The sequence below is a fragment of the Poecilia reticulata genome, chromosome 8 (assembly GCF_904066995.2).
Source record: "Poecilia reticulata chromosome 8, P_reticulata-male-v2, whole genome shotgun sequence".
Taxonomy (NCBI): Eukaryota; Metazoa; Chordata; class Actinopteri; order Cyprinodontiformes; family Poeciliidae; genus Poecilia; species Poecilia reticulata.
Window position 1 is genome coordinate 11,364,130 of NC_088837.1, and position 16,622 is coordinate 11,380,751.

The 16,622-nt window shown below is 37.6% G+C and overlaps 1 protein-coding gene and 1 long non-coding RNA gene across 2 annotated transcripts; one reads left to right on the forward strand and one right to left on the reverse strand.

The window, feature by feature from the left end:
• Window positions 1-1,282: 1,282 nt before the first annotated feature.
• On the reverse strand, window positions 1,283-6,698 carry LOC145552521 (uncharacterized). Its single transcript, XR_014088594.1, has 3 exons — window positions 6,561-6,698; window positions 2,859-2,935; window positions 1,283-2,095 (listed from the first exon to the last, which is right to left on the reverse strand). It is a non-coding gene; the product is annotated as an uncharacterized LOC145552521 (long non-coding RNA).
• A 69-nt stretch (window positions 6,699-6,767) lies between these two features.
• alkbh7 (alkB homolog 7, RNA demethylase) lies at window positions 6,768-14,053 on the forward strand. Its single transcript, XM_008415841.3, has 4 exons — window positions 6,768-7,170; window positions 7,997-8,170; window positions 8,241-8,365; window positions 8,459-14,053. Exons 1-4 carry the CDS (start codon window positions 6,898-6,900, stop codon window positions 8,577-8,579), a joined length of 693 nt encoding a protein of 230 aa, XP_008414063.2. The 5' UTR covers window positions 6,768-6,897; the 3' UTR covers window positions 8,580-14,053.
• Window positions 14,054-16,622: the final 2,569 nt, after the last annotated feature.

Consider the following 16,622-nt stretch of genomic DNA (forward strand, 5'->3'; position numbering starts at 1 on the left):
GATTTCAAGTGGGGGGGGATGAGGTGTTACACATTTCATAATGTCCATATTAGGGTAAGCGTTTATTATAAGCCAGATGCGCGTGTATGTGTGTGTGACTGACGTTGGCATCATGCAGTTCCTGCAAAAGACACAGCTGCAACCCGAGCTGACAATGACTGCGCGCACACGGGAGCGTGTAACAGAAAGAAGAAGAAGACGAAGAAGAAGGGGGAGAAAAAAAGCTGCGCGTCACAGTGCGAGCGCGCAAGTCTGCATGTGTTTGTTAGGGAAGGTGGAGGGGAGAGGCTATTCTTAGCAACAGACGTTTGGAAATTAATGGACGAAGAGAGCTCACTTCTCTCCCCTCCCTCTCTGAAAGTGAGTCGAGGATCTTCTTCCCTCACTCTCTCCTCTGCCCGAGGCTACTTTTTTTTTTCATCCCACCACCAAAACATTGGTGCTCGTTCCAAGGTGTGACCAGTAAGCACATGCTCTGCGCTACAGCCGCAGTACTCTGCAAATGTTTTCAGATGCAACTCAAGGGAGCGTGAACTGGATAATAACACTAACATCTTAAAAAAAAAAATAATAATTTTTTTTTTGTTAAAGCTGACATTTTTTTTGGCATCAATCTTCTGGATATAAAGCGTGATGTCACTTGTCTCATTGTACACCTTCTTTAAAGGGCTGTTGCCACGTTACGTGAAGCGTCAGCGGAGAGAAAGGCTGGACCTCACATCATCATCATCATCATCATCATTCTTCTTTTTCTTCTTCTTCATTACAGGGCAAAAATGTATTACGAGACCTAATTGATTGGCTCCACAAATAGACGCGTGTGTCTGTGTTTGCGCGCGCGCATTTTTGCCTGTGTGAATGGGCAGTGATGTTGCATATCCAGATTTAAGGGTGACCTGGAGAATCAGCTCTTCTCACCTATTGAACAGACTAACCTGGGGGAGGGAATGGCTTGCAAGCGCGAGTACCAATCGATAATAGCGCGACCTTAAACGGCCATTCGATATGTCAGGAAGAGGATCGTTTTGCCTCGTGTCCACTTAGAGAGGCTTTTGATTGTGAGGGGAGGCTGACCCCACCGCAAGGACAGAAAAAAACATGATTAGATAGATAGATAGATAGATAGATAGATAGATAGATAGATAGATAGATAGATAGATAGATAGATAGATAGATAGATAGATAGATAGATAGATAGATAGATAGATAGATAGATAGATAGATAGATAGATAGATAGATAGATAGATAGATAGATAGATAGATAGATAGATAGATAGATAGATAGATAGATAGATAGATAGATAGATAGATAGATAGATAGATAGATAGATAGATAGATAGATAGATAGATAGATAGATAGATAGATAGATTCAGCACAACAGACAACTCAAGATATTTCAGCACCAAGGACAGCAGCAAAAAGTCAATTTTAACTAGACTACTGGTTTATTGTATATGGTTGTAGTGTAACTAAATAAAAAAGTATGACATTTTCCGAAAAGACATTTCAAAATAAGTCTAGCTGGGACCTAGTTAAGTACCTGTAATGTAGAGTCGATCAAAACCAGTCCTACCATAAGGCACACGATGTCCACCGCTTCATATGCAAAAACCTCCATTTCAGACATGAACCACTACAAAACCACTCTACCCTCTTAAAACCTCTGGGTACAAAACATTCAATATTTGTCACAATAAGAAAGGTTTGCGTTCCATGTGATTTTGGATTTGTTTTGTATTCTTGTAGATGCTTTTGTTTTGTTTTGCTATGTTCAGTTCAGTCCTTTAATCTTAATCCAACATTTCTCTTGTGATTTGAGTCTTTGGTTTTGAGTTTTCTATTTACTAGCTTCATTTGATTACTTTACTTTCCCAAATCCCTGTGTTTTCCTTTTCCTCTGTCTCCCTCCTCTGGTATCACCCTCTAAGTTCTCCCACAGCAGCAATTTGTTTGTTAATTAGAATCACCGGTTTTCCAAACCAGTAATTACTCTATTCTGCTGATACCTCAACTCTTCCACTTAGTTGTTGGTTCCTCCTGGTATGTTCTTGTTATTCTCCATCCTCTGTTATCCTCTGGTGTTTTGTCCTGTCTGGATGATAAATAAAATGTGCTCTAGTCAAAGCCAACCATCCATCCATCCATCCATTTTCTTTCACCCTTGTCCCTCAGTGGGGTCGGGAGGGTTGCTGGTGCCCATCTCCAGCTAACGTTCCGGGCGAGAGGCGGGGTACACCCTGGACAGGTCGCCAGTCTGTCGCACAGACACAGAGACACACAGGACACACAACCATGTACACACTCACACCGGCAATTTGGAAAGGCCAATTAACCTGACAGTCATGTTTTTGGACTGTGGGAGGAAACCGGAGTACCCGGAGAAAACTCACGTATGCACAGGGAGAACATGCAAACTCCATGCAGAAAGACCGGGGCTGGGAATCGAACCCAGAACCTTCGTGCTGCAAGGCAACAGCTCTACCAACTGCGCCACTGTGCAGCCCCAAAGCCAACCACTCAAACCAATTTAACCCACAATCCTTCATCCAACTGCTGTCACATATGTATCCAGCAATATGGAATACAAATGCAGACTCAGATTAATGGGCATGTTGGAGTTAAGTGTCTGGGTCCCACAACATCATAAACGACAAAATAACTATAAATTTGGGTTACTTTGCCAACCCAATTAAATAGACTGATCCAGCTCTGTGAAGATTTAGTACATCAGTTTTGGGCTTTGAGTTTGACCAGAGCATAATTGTTTATGTTTTCGACCTCCAAAAATGGTTAAAATGACAAATGACCAATGCAGAGGATACTGAAATGGGTGAAAGGAATAAACAGAAACTAACCTGCGATGGATTGGGGACTTGTCCAGGATGTACATTGCCTCTTACCCAATGAGACAGGCACCAGCCCCCAAGTGACCCTGCAAGGATAAGAGGGTATAGATAATGGATGAATGAATCCTATTGACTGAAGTCAAAGGCAAAAAGTTGTAATGAACCGAGGACAGTTTTGTAAAAAAAGAAACAAATTGTGACATTATGAAAAAACTATCAGCATCTATAAATCCAGTCGCTCAGTGGTAGTTGTTTTTCAGGTAGTAGGTTCAATTCCAGCCTTTTCTTGTCACACGTCTACTTGGCTATTTGTTTATTATAAGTCCCCACATAGTTTGGGACGTGTTTACAAATAAGACCTTAAAACTACGGAGCCTGCCTGGTGATGTGGGAGACAAAAATCATGGCCACTGACTTAATAACTTGTGGGAACGACTTGTTCAATTCGTGGGCACAACTTAATATCTTATGGGGACAACTTATTTATTTCACTGGAATGACTTAATTATAACAAAATTGCGGCCACAAGTTTCTTTTTTCTTCCCAGAAGGGCTCCGTATAAAATGGAGATAAAAATCATAACTGTTAACACAGAAACTGCATATCTCCAAAGTTGCAGCAACAAATTGCTTCTGAATGTAAAATCTTACTGTTTGGACAATTTAACATGTCCTTTTTTGATACTTTCCAGTAGAAATCCCAAAACATGTGACGGGTGATCAATAGTAATGATTTTCACATAAATTAAACAAAAAAATTGAGATATGATATAACTGCAGTGTAAAACGAATGCAGACTGTCACCAAAATCCCTCTTGCTGTTTAGAAAAAAAGATAAGCATTTTGCTAATACCTGGACAGTGCGTACTGGAACGCAGAAAAAACGCAGGGTGGATGAGATGTTTATTGTCTCGGTATCCATACCTCTTTATGGCTCTGGAATAAATGGGTTTCATTTCTCTACACTGCACTTCACTTCACTTTTCCTGGTAGTGCCCTCATCCTTATATAATGGCATTGTAAATTACTTTATTACTGCACCCAGCCCTTTCAGTAATACAATGTATCTACTGATGGCATATTTCCAAAATGATGTAGGGATAACTTCAGGTGATGTTTTAACATCTCTTTGAAATTTTGAAACTGAGAAGAAAGCAGCCTGCATTCAAATGTTAAAACGTAATGGGCCATTTCTGCTCGGCCTGATGTAAAACGTAATTAACCTTTAATAACTTTCTTTAAAAAAAAAAGGAGCACCAACTTTCAACGGCTTTATTTGAGAACATAAAATGTCCTGTCACTGAAAATGATGGCTTCAACCCATTCATTGAGACTAGAAGTAAAACAAATCTGCATAATTCTCTGTTGTTATTTTTTTATTTATTTTTATTTTTTTGCCTGTCAGATGTTCACCTAATCTGAGGCTGAGAGGCTGCAGCTCTGAGGCGAGGGCCTAGAAAGGAGTGGCATGACTCAATGATTCATAAAGCTGAATAATTCAATGGCTGTATGCATGTAGAGCACTCCGCCCCTGCTGAACCCGCTCTTCCACAACCCAGTGGCAGATCTCCAGGCAAACCTCTGCAAGCTTGGTCCACACAGCACGAACAACAGGCGGACGGGCAAATTCTCGGCGTGGCTGCAGCGCGGGTCAAAAGTGCTTATCTAGACATCGCTCCAACACACATGAACCAAATGACTGAATTATTTCATCGACAAGACATTCAGGCGATGAGACAGTCATTTGATTGAAAAGTTGTAGGACAGCAGCTCTAAATACAGACTGGGCACATGAACCCAAATTACTTGTCACTGCAGAATAATAGTAATACTGAGAAGGGGCTGTTTGTGTTGGAAGAGAAGGGTTTGTCAACTGGTGGTGGAAATGTAGAAGATCAGTTGGGTAACTAATGATCCTCATAAGCTGTGGAGCGATTTGGATATTTCAAGATCTCGTTCAATCATCAAAGAGCAAAATATATATTCTAAATATGTTATTGTATTTTATCATATTGAGTAAGTAAGGCAACTGGATCTCCATGAAGAAAATATTTACCTGTTTATCTGTTTTATTATCATCTTCCATGCTGCCTTTAAAAAATATATTTTATAGCTGAATAGATTTATGGGATGGCTCATTGTCTTCAAACCATAAGCTCAAGATTAGGGATAGCGTAGTATTCTGTCATTTGTGTTAAGTATGTTGATATGTCTCGTCAAAACAGTCTATTTTTTTAATGCTTGTCTTCTTGTTCCACTCATATGAAATACAATATATAAAGTATTTAACCTCTTGGAGATTTTAACATTTTATTGCTCTTCCAATCAGTCATGACCAACAATTAATTTTAGTCTTGTCAGAACAGATAACTTTTTCTTCACCGGAGTTTGGAGTCTCCCACATGCCTTGATATTACTTTTCTTCAATTGTTGCCTGATGAAAAACACAGGCACCACAGTTGTATGCAGAGTCTCTCTCATCTCAGCTGCTGAAGCTTGTAACTCCTTCAGCGTAGTCATCCAGACCTGGTGACCTCTCTCATTAGACCTCTTCTTCAACAGTTACTCAGTTTGTGAAGATGGCCTGATCAAGTCAGATTCACACATAAGCCATTACTTCTATGTCTTGGTGATGGATTTTCAGTGCTTTGGAGATTTTTTTTGTATCCATCCCCTAACTTATAATTTTCAATAGTGTTTTCTCTGATTAGTTTGGAGTGTTCTTTTTCCTTCATGCCGTAATGGTAGCTATGAATACTAACTAACTAGAGAATAAACCTTCCAGACAAAAGTGCCTTTATGCTACAATCACTTCAGACAGAGTCACTCCACTCAGGTGGTTCCCATTTAACTGATTTTAAGATTGCTAGCACCAATTGGCTGGACCTCTGTTGAATTAGGTCAGTCAATTTAAAGAAGGTGAATATTTATGTTATGAAGAAGAATGGTAAACATTTTTTAATTATTTATTTTTTTTATTTAATTTATACATTTTATTATTATTATTATTTGAATAATAATTTGTAGAAATCAGTTTTTAATCTAACATTAAAGCTGTTTTTTTGGCCCCCCCCCTTTTTTTTTGTTAATTGTTTTGCCAATAAGCTTAATTTTTATTGATCATGATTTGTTCAATAAATCATGATCATTGATTTTTTTAAAGCAACAAAAACCTTAAAACATCCAAGGAAGTGGATGCATAGTGGACATGACTTATTTGTACAACAAGATTACTTTGATCCTGAACTCTCTACAAACTTTTACAATAGTTAAATTTATGAGCACATCTCAGGAAAACTACTAAAATAGGCAAACTATTTTAAGGTTTCCAAATTAATTACATTATGACAAAAGTGAACTCTTGAAAACTGAATCTTGCAACCACATTAAAATATGAGCACATTTACGTAACCATATTAGTCAGGCTTTTTTTCGTAGTCAGTTTACATTTTCCTCCAAAGTAGACTTGCTGCTTTTTTAGTATTATTGAAGAAGCTAATCATGTTTTTTTTTTTAAACAGAACCAAATGAGTTACAGTAAAAGGTATTCATCTCCCTCCAGTGTTCATAGTGAAGAACTACAGCATAAGTGGGAGAAGACGTAATGTTTTTATAATACCGTTAACTTGTCAGATTTGGTACAATTTCTTGAACGCCTCAAAACAAGAGAGGCGTCAAAAGTTGTGTGTGTGGTTAAGTAGAGCATACTCACCTAAAATAAAAATTAAAAAATCATGACGATAAAATATAAACTCGCAGAATTGCAGAGCAGAGCTATTTGTCTGCTGAAAAATAGCACTGACTATACGTCTCCCCTTTTTATTTTGAACATAAAATCCACGTTGAAAACGTCGAAGTAGCTTCCTCTATTTGGCAAAATCTGAGTTCTGTTATTGTAGGTTTTCTACTGCAAGACCACACGCCCCACAATGCATTGCGATTCCATCATGGCGCCCCACACGACCGCCTGACAAGCGAAACTAAGCGCTGCTGAAGGTAAACAGTTCTGTTCTTCGCGGTTAACTAGCTAACTTAGCAAGTGCGGGAGGATGAAATTGTTGCTGACGACCCTGAAACACACACGAAACCCAGCTGTTTACCTCTACCGACGGTGCTGTTCGAGCCCCAGAAGCAGCGGTGGATTGTCATCTCTCCAAGATGAGGTGATGGTGGTGGGGTCAAGCCTGGAGCTGGTGCAGACTGTGGGCTCTCAGGTGGAGGTGAGGCCGGGCTTCATCACAGAGGAGGAGGAGGCTGTCCTGCTGCAAGAGCTGGAGCCAGGTCTGAGGAAGAAACGCTACGAGTTCGACCACTGGGACGATGTAAGACGTGCTTGCAGCTATTGCAGGGACATGTCAGTAATTTACTATACCATGAACAATAAAACTTATATGGATTTATCAAACACAGAGTTGCAATCATTTATTTTACTGCAAAGCAGACTTCTGTTTGTACAGTTGTCCAGCAGAGAGTCGTTGACACCCTTCACCAGAAAGTTAGTCATAGAAGCTCGTTGTCAAAGAAGCTGAATGTTCATAGAGTGACAGCATTATTGGAAGATTGAGTGGAAGGAAAAAAGTGTCGCACAAGTAACGCAGATGACAGTAAGACAGCTTTGCAAGGATTCTGAAGCAAAACCTATGGCCGCCCCTATACATTTGCTAGCCCCTTCAGTGGCTCCCCATCACCAAGTCACACGCATTTTTTTTAAATGCAGAATTTTAGCATCCCACCGGATGAGTCCTTACAAAATGTTCTAGACTAATCTTTGGTAGTATAGGATGTAAATAAATTAGTTTGCTGGGTGGGCATTTAGTTTATACAGAGGTTGTATTTGATTACCGCATAATTTAAAACTTCATACAACCGTTACAGCTTTCTAAAGCTGCTGACCAAATGTTTTTAGTTATTTATTCAAATTGACTGAATTGATCCTCTCAAAAACCAAGTGGCAAGCAGACAAGTCTTTGGTGTGTCAAAATTAATGTTGAAATTGATAGGCTAAACAAGTACCCATTGTAATGTCATCAATCCAAGAAACTTATGCAGTTCTGAATCTATATAATATAGTTCTATATTATGCAAAATCATGCATGTATCCTCCATACACTTTTTACTTAGGTGTTATTGTTGCTTGTACACGTTCAGGCAATTCATGGCTACAGAGAGACGGAGCGTCTGAGGTGGGCTCCGCCGTGTGAGGAGATCCTGAACCGTGTCCGGTCTGTGGCGTTTCCTCGGGGCGCTCCTCTTCTGGGGCCCGTGCACGTTCTGGATTTGGACAAAGCTGGCTACATCAAGCCCCACGTCGACAGCGTCAAGGTACTTCCTGATCGCGTCGCTGTGATGTTTTGTTACGTCTCTTCTGTTATTTCTCTCTTCTTGTTTTCAGTTTTGTGGCAGCACCATTGCTGGTTTGAGTCTTTTATCTGACAGCATCATGCGTTTAGTAAAGGAGAATGAGCCAAGTGAATGGCTGGATCTGCTGCTGACTCGTCGCTCCCTCTACATACTGAGGTCCAATGGGATTTTGTATTAGAAAAATGCCTGATTATCAACATACCAAGTTTAAAGGACAGTTTTTCATTTATTTTTCTCTTGTTTGCACAGGGACCAGGCCAGATATGACTTCACTCATGAGGTCCTTAAAGATGAAGAGTCAGTTTTCAACGGACACAGGGTGCCGCGGCAGCGCCGGATCTCCATTATCTGTCGTAACCTTCCAGGCTAATGCGTTCATGCTCTTCGTTAGAATAAGAGCATAATGTAGACAGTTAAAGAAAATCTTCTTACCAGATAATATTGGGATATCAAAACCAAAACAATCTGCTTTGACTGAGTTGGTATGAAATTGTATTTATATAACACCATCATTCTGATGTGTTTTTCTCTTTCTGTATAATACAGACACTCTTTTGGAAGTATTGAAACAACTTTTCATCTAAAAGTAATGTTTAAATGAAAATTTTAATATTGACTTCCAAAATTTAATTATTTTAAAACAATAAATGTTGAAAGACCGTAATCCAGCTGTATTATTTTTTTTAAATAACTTGGTTGAACGGTGTATAAAGTAGCTTATATATAAAAGCTACTTTTGCATATATACACACAGTGTATATAGACACACAGTGCTACCAGTGCTCGGCAATATTTCAAATATAAATTTACTTTAACATCTAATTGTCAACTGTAATTTAATATTTAAAGTTTAAACTTAAGCACAGAGCAGAGACACTTGACCTCTACAAGTACGAACAATATTAAAGCATGTTGCCAATCATAATTTCCTTATTTTGTATATTTAATGCAAATTATGTTTTTATTGTCCTGCCAAGGGCGTAGGAACAAGTTTATCATTGAGGGGGGACACATATCGGAAACGGGAAAGATCCGTAAATAGCTTGAGCAAAAATGTCAAACAATGGTGTCATCAATGTGTTACTCTAATCTGACCCCTTGTAATGAGTAATCTAACGTGTCACTATTTACAATCCAATAATCAGATTAAAATTACGTATCCAAGTTACTTATTTGTGATTATTTTTAGAAAACACATATTGTTGCTTTCTTCTTTTTCCTTGGGGAGATACGTTTCATATGTAACACCAGCGACACAAACGTAAACGATGGAGGGAAAAGAGATGCACATTTTCTATCTGATGAATTTTTCATTGATCAAATTACTCTTTCAAAGTAACTATGCCATCCATGGCAATAAACTAACTACACTATATATCATATGTGTGTAGACCTGTCACAATAACAAATTTAGATTTTTGATAAACAATATTATTGTTGTTTTTAGACCATTTTTAAGTAATAAATGTTAATGGCAAAATTATAATGCAAGAACACAATCTGAAAGATCAGTAAACTTTAAATTATAACTAACATTTAACACTGCAACTGGAAGGCCTTTCAAATATCCAAAAATAAATTAACAAACCGACAAATAAAATTAATTTTGAAGTCTTTGTAAATAAAATTTTCCTTCAAAAGGGTTTAGCTGAGACCAAAGCACCAACCTGAAAGCTTTTATCATAGTTTTTTGTAGAAAGAGAGAAATAAAAAGAGTAGTGATAAATCATGCCAATGGAAATTATTGAATTTGTTTAAATTTATCATGAGCTCGGTTCATTGTGCGCGTTGAAGCGGACACGTAGCGGCACGAGCTGACGCCGGCGCATGCGCAGCATGTCGCAGCGCCTCGTGCATCATCTCTGGATCTTTGCAACTCTGTGCGGATCACGCGCGCCGCTCTCCCAGGCGGCTCCAATGCAAACATTAACTATAAACGCCATATCGCTGTCTTGGCTCAAAAACGCGAACTGTTACAACCGCGACTATAACTCAGCCTTCAGGAGAGTCTAAAGGAGATGAAAGCTCGGCGGCTGTGTGAGTTTATAATCAGTTAACTCACACATTGTGATTAACATTAGAGTTGCTACATTAGAGTTGCTACCTGCTACATTAGAGTTGCTACCTGTAACTATCCTGGCTCCATGGCTGGGCTGGCAGTTTTGGCGGGTCTGAATCGCTGCCAACAAAAAACTCCGCTTCATCTTCAAGACGACGAACAAAATATGTGTCCAGTTTTTGGCTTTTCCTTGCTCTCTTTTTTCCATCCTTCTCACTTTGCCGCTCCACTCCATTTCAAAAGAGCATAACAAATTTTATGTTTTTTGAATAATAACCATTTTTGTTGCTAATCTGTTGCTAAGAGATGAGTGTGTTTACTGGTAACCAAGTTCCACAAGGTTCCATAAAGTAAACGTCTGAGAGAGAGCAGAAGAAATCCTATGTTTTTTGAACAATAACAATTTTTGTTGCTAATCTGTTGCTAAGAGATGAGTGTGTTTACTGGTAACCAAGTGCCACGAAGTGAACTTCAGATTGTTACTTTTGCGAAATTTGCCAACGGTAAATGTCTAGTATCTTATCAGGTAAGCGTTATTTCGAAAGAGCTTTTGTTTTATAAACTACTTGTTATTAATTTGGTTTTACGAGATAAGCGGGGTTTTTTTCTGGTAACGAACTGCCACGAAGTATAAATCGAGATTTTTACTTTTGTGTTGAATGTGTGTTTAATATATTTGCCACTGACAAAAAAATAACGTTTCGGCAAAATTCACCAACTGCACAATTGTTGTTAGTGTAAAATAAGTGGTATTTCAAAAGAGCGGAAGAAACATTATATTATATATTTTTTTATCAATAAGAATTTTTGTTGCTATGCTGTTAATCTGTTGCTAAGAGATGATCGCGTTTTCTGGTAACCAAGTTCCACAAGGTTCCATAAAGTAAACATCTGAGAGAGAGCAGAAGAAATCCTATGTTTTTGAACAATAACAATTTTTGTTGCTAATCTGTTGCTAAGAGATGAGTGTGTTTACTGGTAACCAAGTGCCACGAAGTGAATTTAAGATTTTTACTTTTGCGAAATTTACCAATGATAAATGTCTTGTAATCAATAAGAATTTTTGTTGCTAATCTGTTAATCTGTTGCTAAGAGATGATCGCGTTTTCTGGTAACCAAGTTCCACAAAGTAAACATCTGATTTTCACTTTTGCAAAATGTACCAACGATAAATTTCTTGTATCTAAGCTGATAAGCAGTATTTTGAAAGAGCATAATATTACTTATAGTTTATAAATTTATATAAATAAATTTATAAAATTTATATAATTTGGTGTTAAGAGATAGTAGGTTTTTTTCCGGTAACGAACTGCCACGAAGTCGAAATCGAGATTTTGACTTTTGTGTTGAATTTGTTTTATGACAAAAAGAACTAAATTTTCTAAAAAATTCACCAACTACACAATTGTTAGCAAGTACAAAATAAGTGGTATTTCAAAAGAGCAGAAGAATTTTTTTTTTTTAACAAAAACAATATTTGTTATTAATCTGTTGCTAAGAGATGAGTGTGTTTACTGGTAAACAAAGTGAACTTCAGATTTTTACTTTTGCAAAAGTAAAAATCAAAAAGCAGAGCACAAACATTTCTAATGTAACTACTGCCCACATTAAAAGTAGCATTTTTCCTAAAATAAGCTTTTTAGCTATTTTGTTTTTTTATTAACCATGTTTAGCACACTGAATGGAGGAAGTCAATGTAAGACAACATGCTAGTTATAGCCCACATGCCACTGGCTGCATTTAGGCTATTATTACCATTATTCGATCTTGATATTGCCTAATGTTTTGTGATACCAAGTATAGGCTACAGAAGAAAGACAGACATATTTACAGAAAGAGATGTTTAAGCAGAATCATTGCAAAGGCAGAAATGAGAAAAAAAACACCATCTATCTTAAACTCCTACAACTGGCTTTAACTCTTGAATTAAAGGAATTCTATTAAAAAACAGAAACACCTGCTTTAAAAGCAGACTTAAAATGTCTGCTTTTTAAGTCTGCTTAAAAAGCAGACTTAGATACATCAGATGATGTATCATCTGATATTGTTCGGACAGGTTCGGATCTGATATCACTTGCCTTGTTAAATTTCCTGTTCCCAAGTTCTCTGACGAGGCCCAGAAATTTGATAACGAGTCAGATTTCTAAGTTTTAAAATGTTATCAGAAAGGTAGAAAGTTTGCAAATTATTTTCCTTACACTTTACAGTTATGCAGCACTTTGTGTTGATCTGAAGTAATCATCTTTGTTGTAAAATATCTCGGAATTTGTGGCTGCCGCATTGCAAATGCTAGAAATAGTTATGGGATGTGAGCACTTCTGCACATCATGGTGCTTGTTAGAGAGCCCTAAATATTTTGTATGTTTATGTTATTTCCCTCAGTTACTCAACATATACTGTTACAGAAACTCACAGTTTCAGTGTTGGGGTCACATTGTATTTGGGAAATGTTTGATAGTTGTGCACATTAGAAAAAAATAATGTAGTTTACTGCTAGGTGAAACGCTAGTTAAAATCAAACCTACTTGGAGATACTCAGACAATGTGTATATATATATATATTTATTCATATTTATATAAATTCCCTTCTCACCCTTCCGCAGGTGGACTCTTTCATCCTCTGAGCTCGGGTCATCTACCAGAGGCCTGGGAGCTTGAGGGTTCTGCGCAGTATCTTGGCTGTGCCTAGAACCTGACATTTCCAGACTAAGATGTCTGATGCTGTTCCTGGGATCTGTTTTAGCCACTGCTCCAGTTTGGGGATGACTGCCCCGAGGGCCCCGATGACCACAGGCACAACCACAGGTCCCTGTGCTCCTCGGCCCTGTAGACGCAGGGTGAATCCTAGCAACCTGCGGCCTCTTTGCCGGGAGCACCGGATGCCACCTGATGTTGTAGACCTGCCGATTTCTGCCAGGATCGGTTTGGTAAGTGCCAGGTTGCTGACAAATAAAACTTTCGTCATTAGGGATTTCTTTTCTTCTTATTGATTGGATGTTTTATTAACAGAATCATGGACAAGTGGTTTGGTGACTCCAGCATTTTTAATGAACTTGTACCGTGGAACTGCGGCTATTTTAATGCTCCAAGGATGTCAGGGTCCTGGGGAAGAATAGTGACTGTTTTTAAAAGCAGTTTTACTTGTAAACAGTTGCCTCTGGCCTCGTTTAGTAGCTTTGAGATCAGCCTATTTGAACTCGGTAGCTCTCACACTGTGCTGTGTGCGGTGGTCTATCGGCCACCGAAGTACAAAAACTTTATAAATGACTTTTCTGATTTCCTGGCTGATATCATGCCAAGGTATGACCGAGTTCTCATTGTTGGCGATTTTAATATTCATTTCTGTCGTCCTACTTCACCTATGGCTCAGTCAATTCTTAATGCTATCGATACTTTTAATTTTGTGCAGTCTGTGACTGGTGCTACCCATGAGCATGGTCACAGTCTTGGATCTGGTTTTATCTTATGTTCTACCAGTTTGTAATTTAGTGATTGGTGACTCATTATTTTGTTTTTGTTTTGTTGGGTTTCCTAGAAAACACATGAAATTGGGTAGCTTAATTATGATCATTCTTAGTTGTTTGACTCCTAAGAGTTTATAAATTCATTCTTCTAGACATAAGAGAAGTCCATTTAAAATCAACTTTAATGTGTGTAAAAGACTCATGTGTTGTCTCTGCCTGGCAGAGCTTTCCATCCAGATTTGCTTCATGATTGATTGTCCTACAAGCTCTCTGTATTGTGCATAATTCATAAATAAACCTGATTGAGTGATTTTACCTGAACTGTGCTTGGTAAGTTTTTTTTCCACAACAATGGACAAAAACATTAAAGGCTCTCAAGTAAAAGGCGTGGCAGTTTTAGCTAATTTTGGACCCATGAGCCCATGCTAACATTAGCATATTAGCCTGCAAAGACTTTTATGCGTCATCTTTTCAAAGAAAAATTAACCTGTAACCATATATGCGAGTAGTAAAGGCATACATGGCACATAAAAATATACTGAAGACGAATAACTCACCTTTAAAGAAGCTCTGTTTCTTCTAATGGAAGCTTCCCACACTTTACTGTGCATCGCTGATCTGAAGCATTCACTCCAGTGACAAAAACAGTCAAATCCAGTTTACTCAAAATAACGTAGTCTTGTACTTTTCTCAGGCCAAACATGTACATTGCTCACATTACTTGAGTTGAATAAACAATTTAGTGAGACTTGAGTAAAGCATACAAACCTAATTTAAGTAATAATAGGTATTACCTTATAGAGTGTTCTAGGCAAGGGCGTAGGAACAAGTCTGTCATTGGGGGGACGCATATCGGAAACCTGACAGATCAGTAAATATTTTGAGCAGAAATGTTAAACAATTATGCCATCATCACATCAGTAATGCATTACTCTAATCTGACCCTTGTTTCAGTAACAAGTATTCTAACACGTTACCATTTACAATCCAATAATCAGGATTCCATGATGAACACTCACTTTAGCATTTGCCTCACAACTAGCAAGCTACATACTCTGGTAGCACAGACAGGCTACCAGATTCTGATATATCCTATTGGTCAAAAGACATTTGATTATTGGTCAAAATGCACTGATATAAATTGACTTGCAGTTGAACTGGTTATACTTCTTTCTAAAACCTAAGTAAAAAACAAATAATAAAATAGAACTCGGCAGTTTTAAACTCAGTACAGCAGTTTGACCAACAAAAATAAAATCTAAAAAACAAGTTTTGTTCTTCTTGAACAACTCTCTACATCAGTGCAACAGTTTGATCTACAAAATAAATAAAAATTATACTTTTCACGTCTAACAGACCTTTAGCTCCTCACTGTTAACTCTGTCTCACTTTCCAGCCCTGCATTCAGTAACTTACCAAACATGAGCCATAAAAAACACTGAAGCAAAAAGCCTAAATGTTTTTTTTATTCTGTCATTTTTAGCCGCAAACATTTAACTAAAAATATCTATTGATATGTGTTTCTGTCTCTGCCTCCCTCTGACTCTCTGCAGCCTGATGTTCCTGTATGGATTCATGGATTTACAACAGACACTACAGTAATGTAATGTCAGAATGTGAACTAAATATAAAAAGTATATTTTTATCATACAGAATGAGAATTTAAACAACTTCATTTTCAGATGTATACATTCTTATACATCTCAACTCTATTTACTATGTACCAAAAATGTCCCCTAATTTATTTTTAAACCTCTCCTCAAGCACTTTTCTTATTGTCTCCTGTAATTAATATAATTTTTATATAATTAATATAATTTTTATATCTTCACACTCTGAAACTCCACCTGGCTCTCCTATGCCTGATCATCTTATAATAAAATAATATAGCTTATTTAAAATTTAAAAACAGTTAATACATATTTCAATAAACTAAATGAAGACCTCACCAGAGCTTCTTCACCTTTCTTTCTTCAACACCATTCTAGCACTGCCGTTTTCCTAAATAATATAATATATAAATACACGTTAAGTGGTCGAGTATGAACAGGTGTTGCTCACTTTAAATAATAAAAAGGCTAATTTCGCTGCTTTTTCAGTCTCATTCTAAATCATTGTGACTAGACTAGCTAACCTTTAAACAAAGTTAGCAGTAAAATTTTGGACATGTGACTATTCCAGAATTAAAACAGCTTAACCAAAAATATTTAGTTCTATATATAAAAATAAACTGACAACAAGATGTTATAGACGAGGGATATTCATGGCAAACGTCCTGACAGATCGTTTACCTCATTCAAACGGAGTTTCTCTGACTCCGTCTGCTGCTGCCTTACTCTTATTCAGAGGGGAGGAAGCACTCTGCTAATGCGCTGTTGTGCGCCTTCAAAATAAAAGCATGCGAGTGGAAGATTTTAAAATTCTTCGCAACTGACGTGAAATTATTGGGGGTGACGAACGTGACTCTCTCCAATATTGGGGGGGACATGTCCCTCCAGTCCCCCCCGCTTCCTACGCCTATGTGTCCTGCAATATGTGGACCGTTTTAAAAGTGAACTAAAACATGCAGGGCTGGTGTGAACATCTTCAGGAATTTACGTGGGATGTCTTAGGCTCCGTTATGTACATCTGGCCATCTTTATTGTAGCATAGTTGTATACAAATTTATATCACAATTTCCAGAAATACTAATTACAAACATTCCTGATATTTTGCAGTTGTAAACACACCACATTCATTTGATATGCTTTAAATGCTAGATGTAGACTTTTATCACTGTTGATTTTATATATTCCTATCCATTTAATTCTTGTATATAGTATTGTAGAAATATTCGACGTTATGCAACACAATCAAATGAAAATGTATATCGACAAATCACAGTGACAAA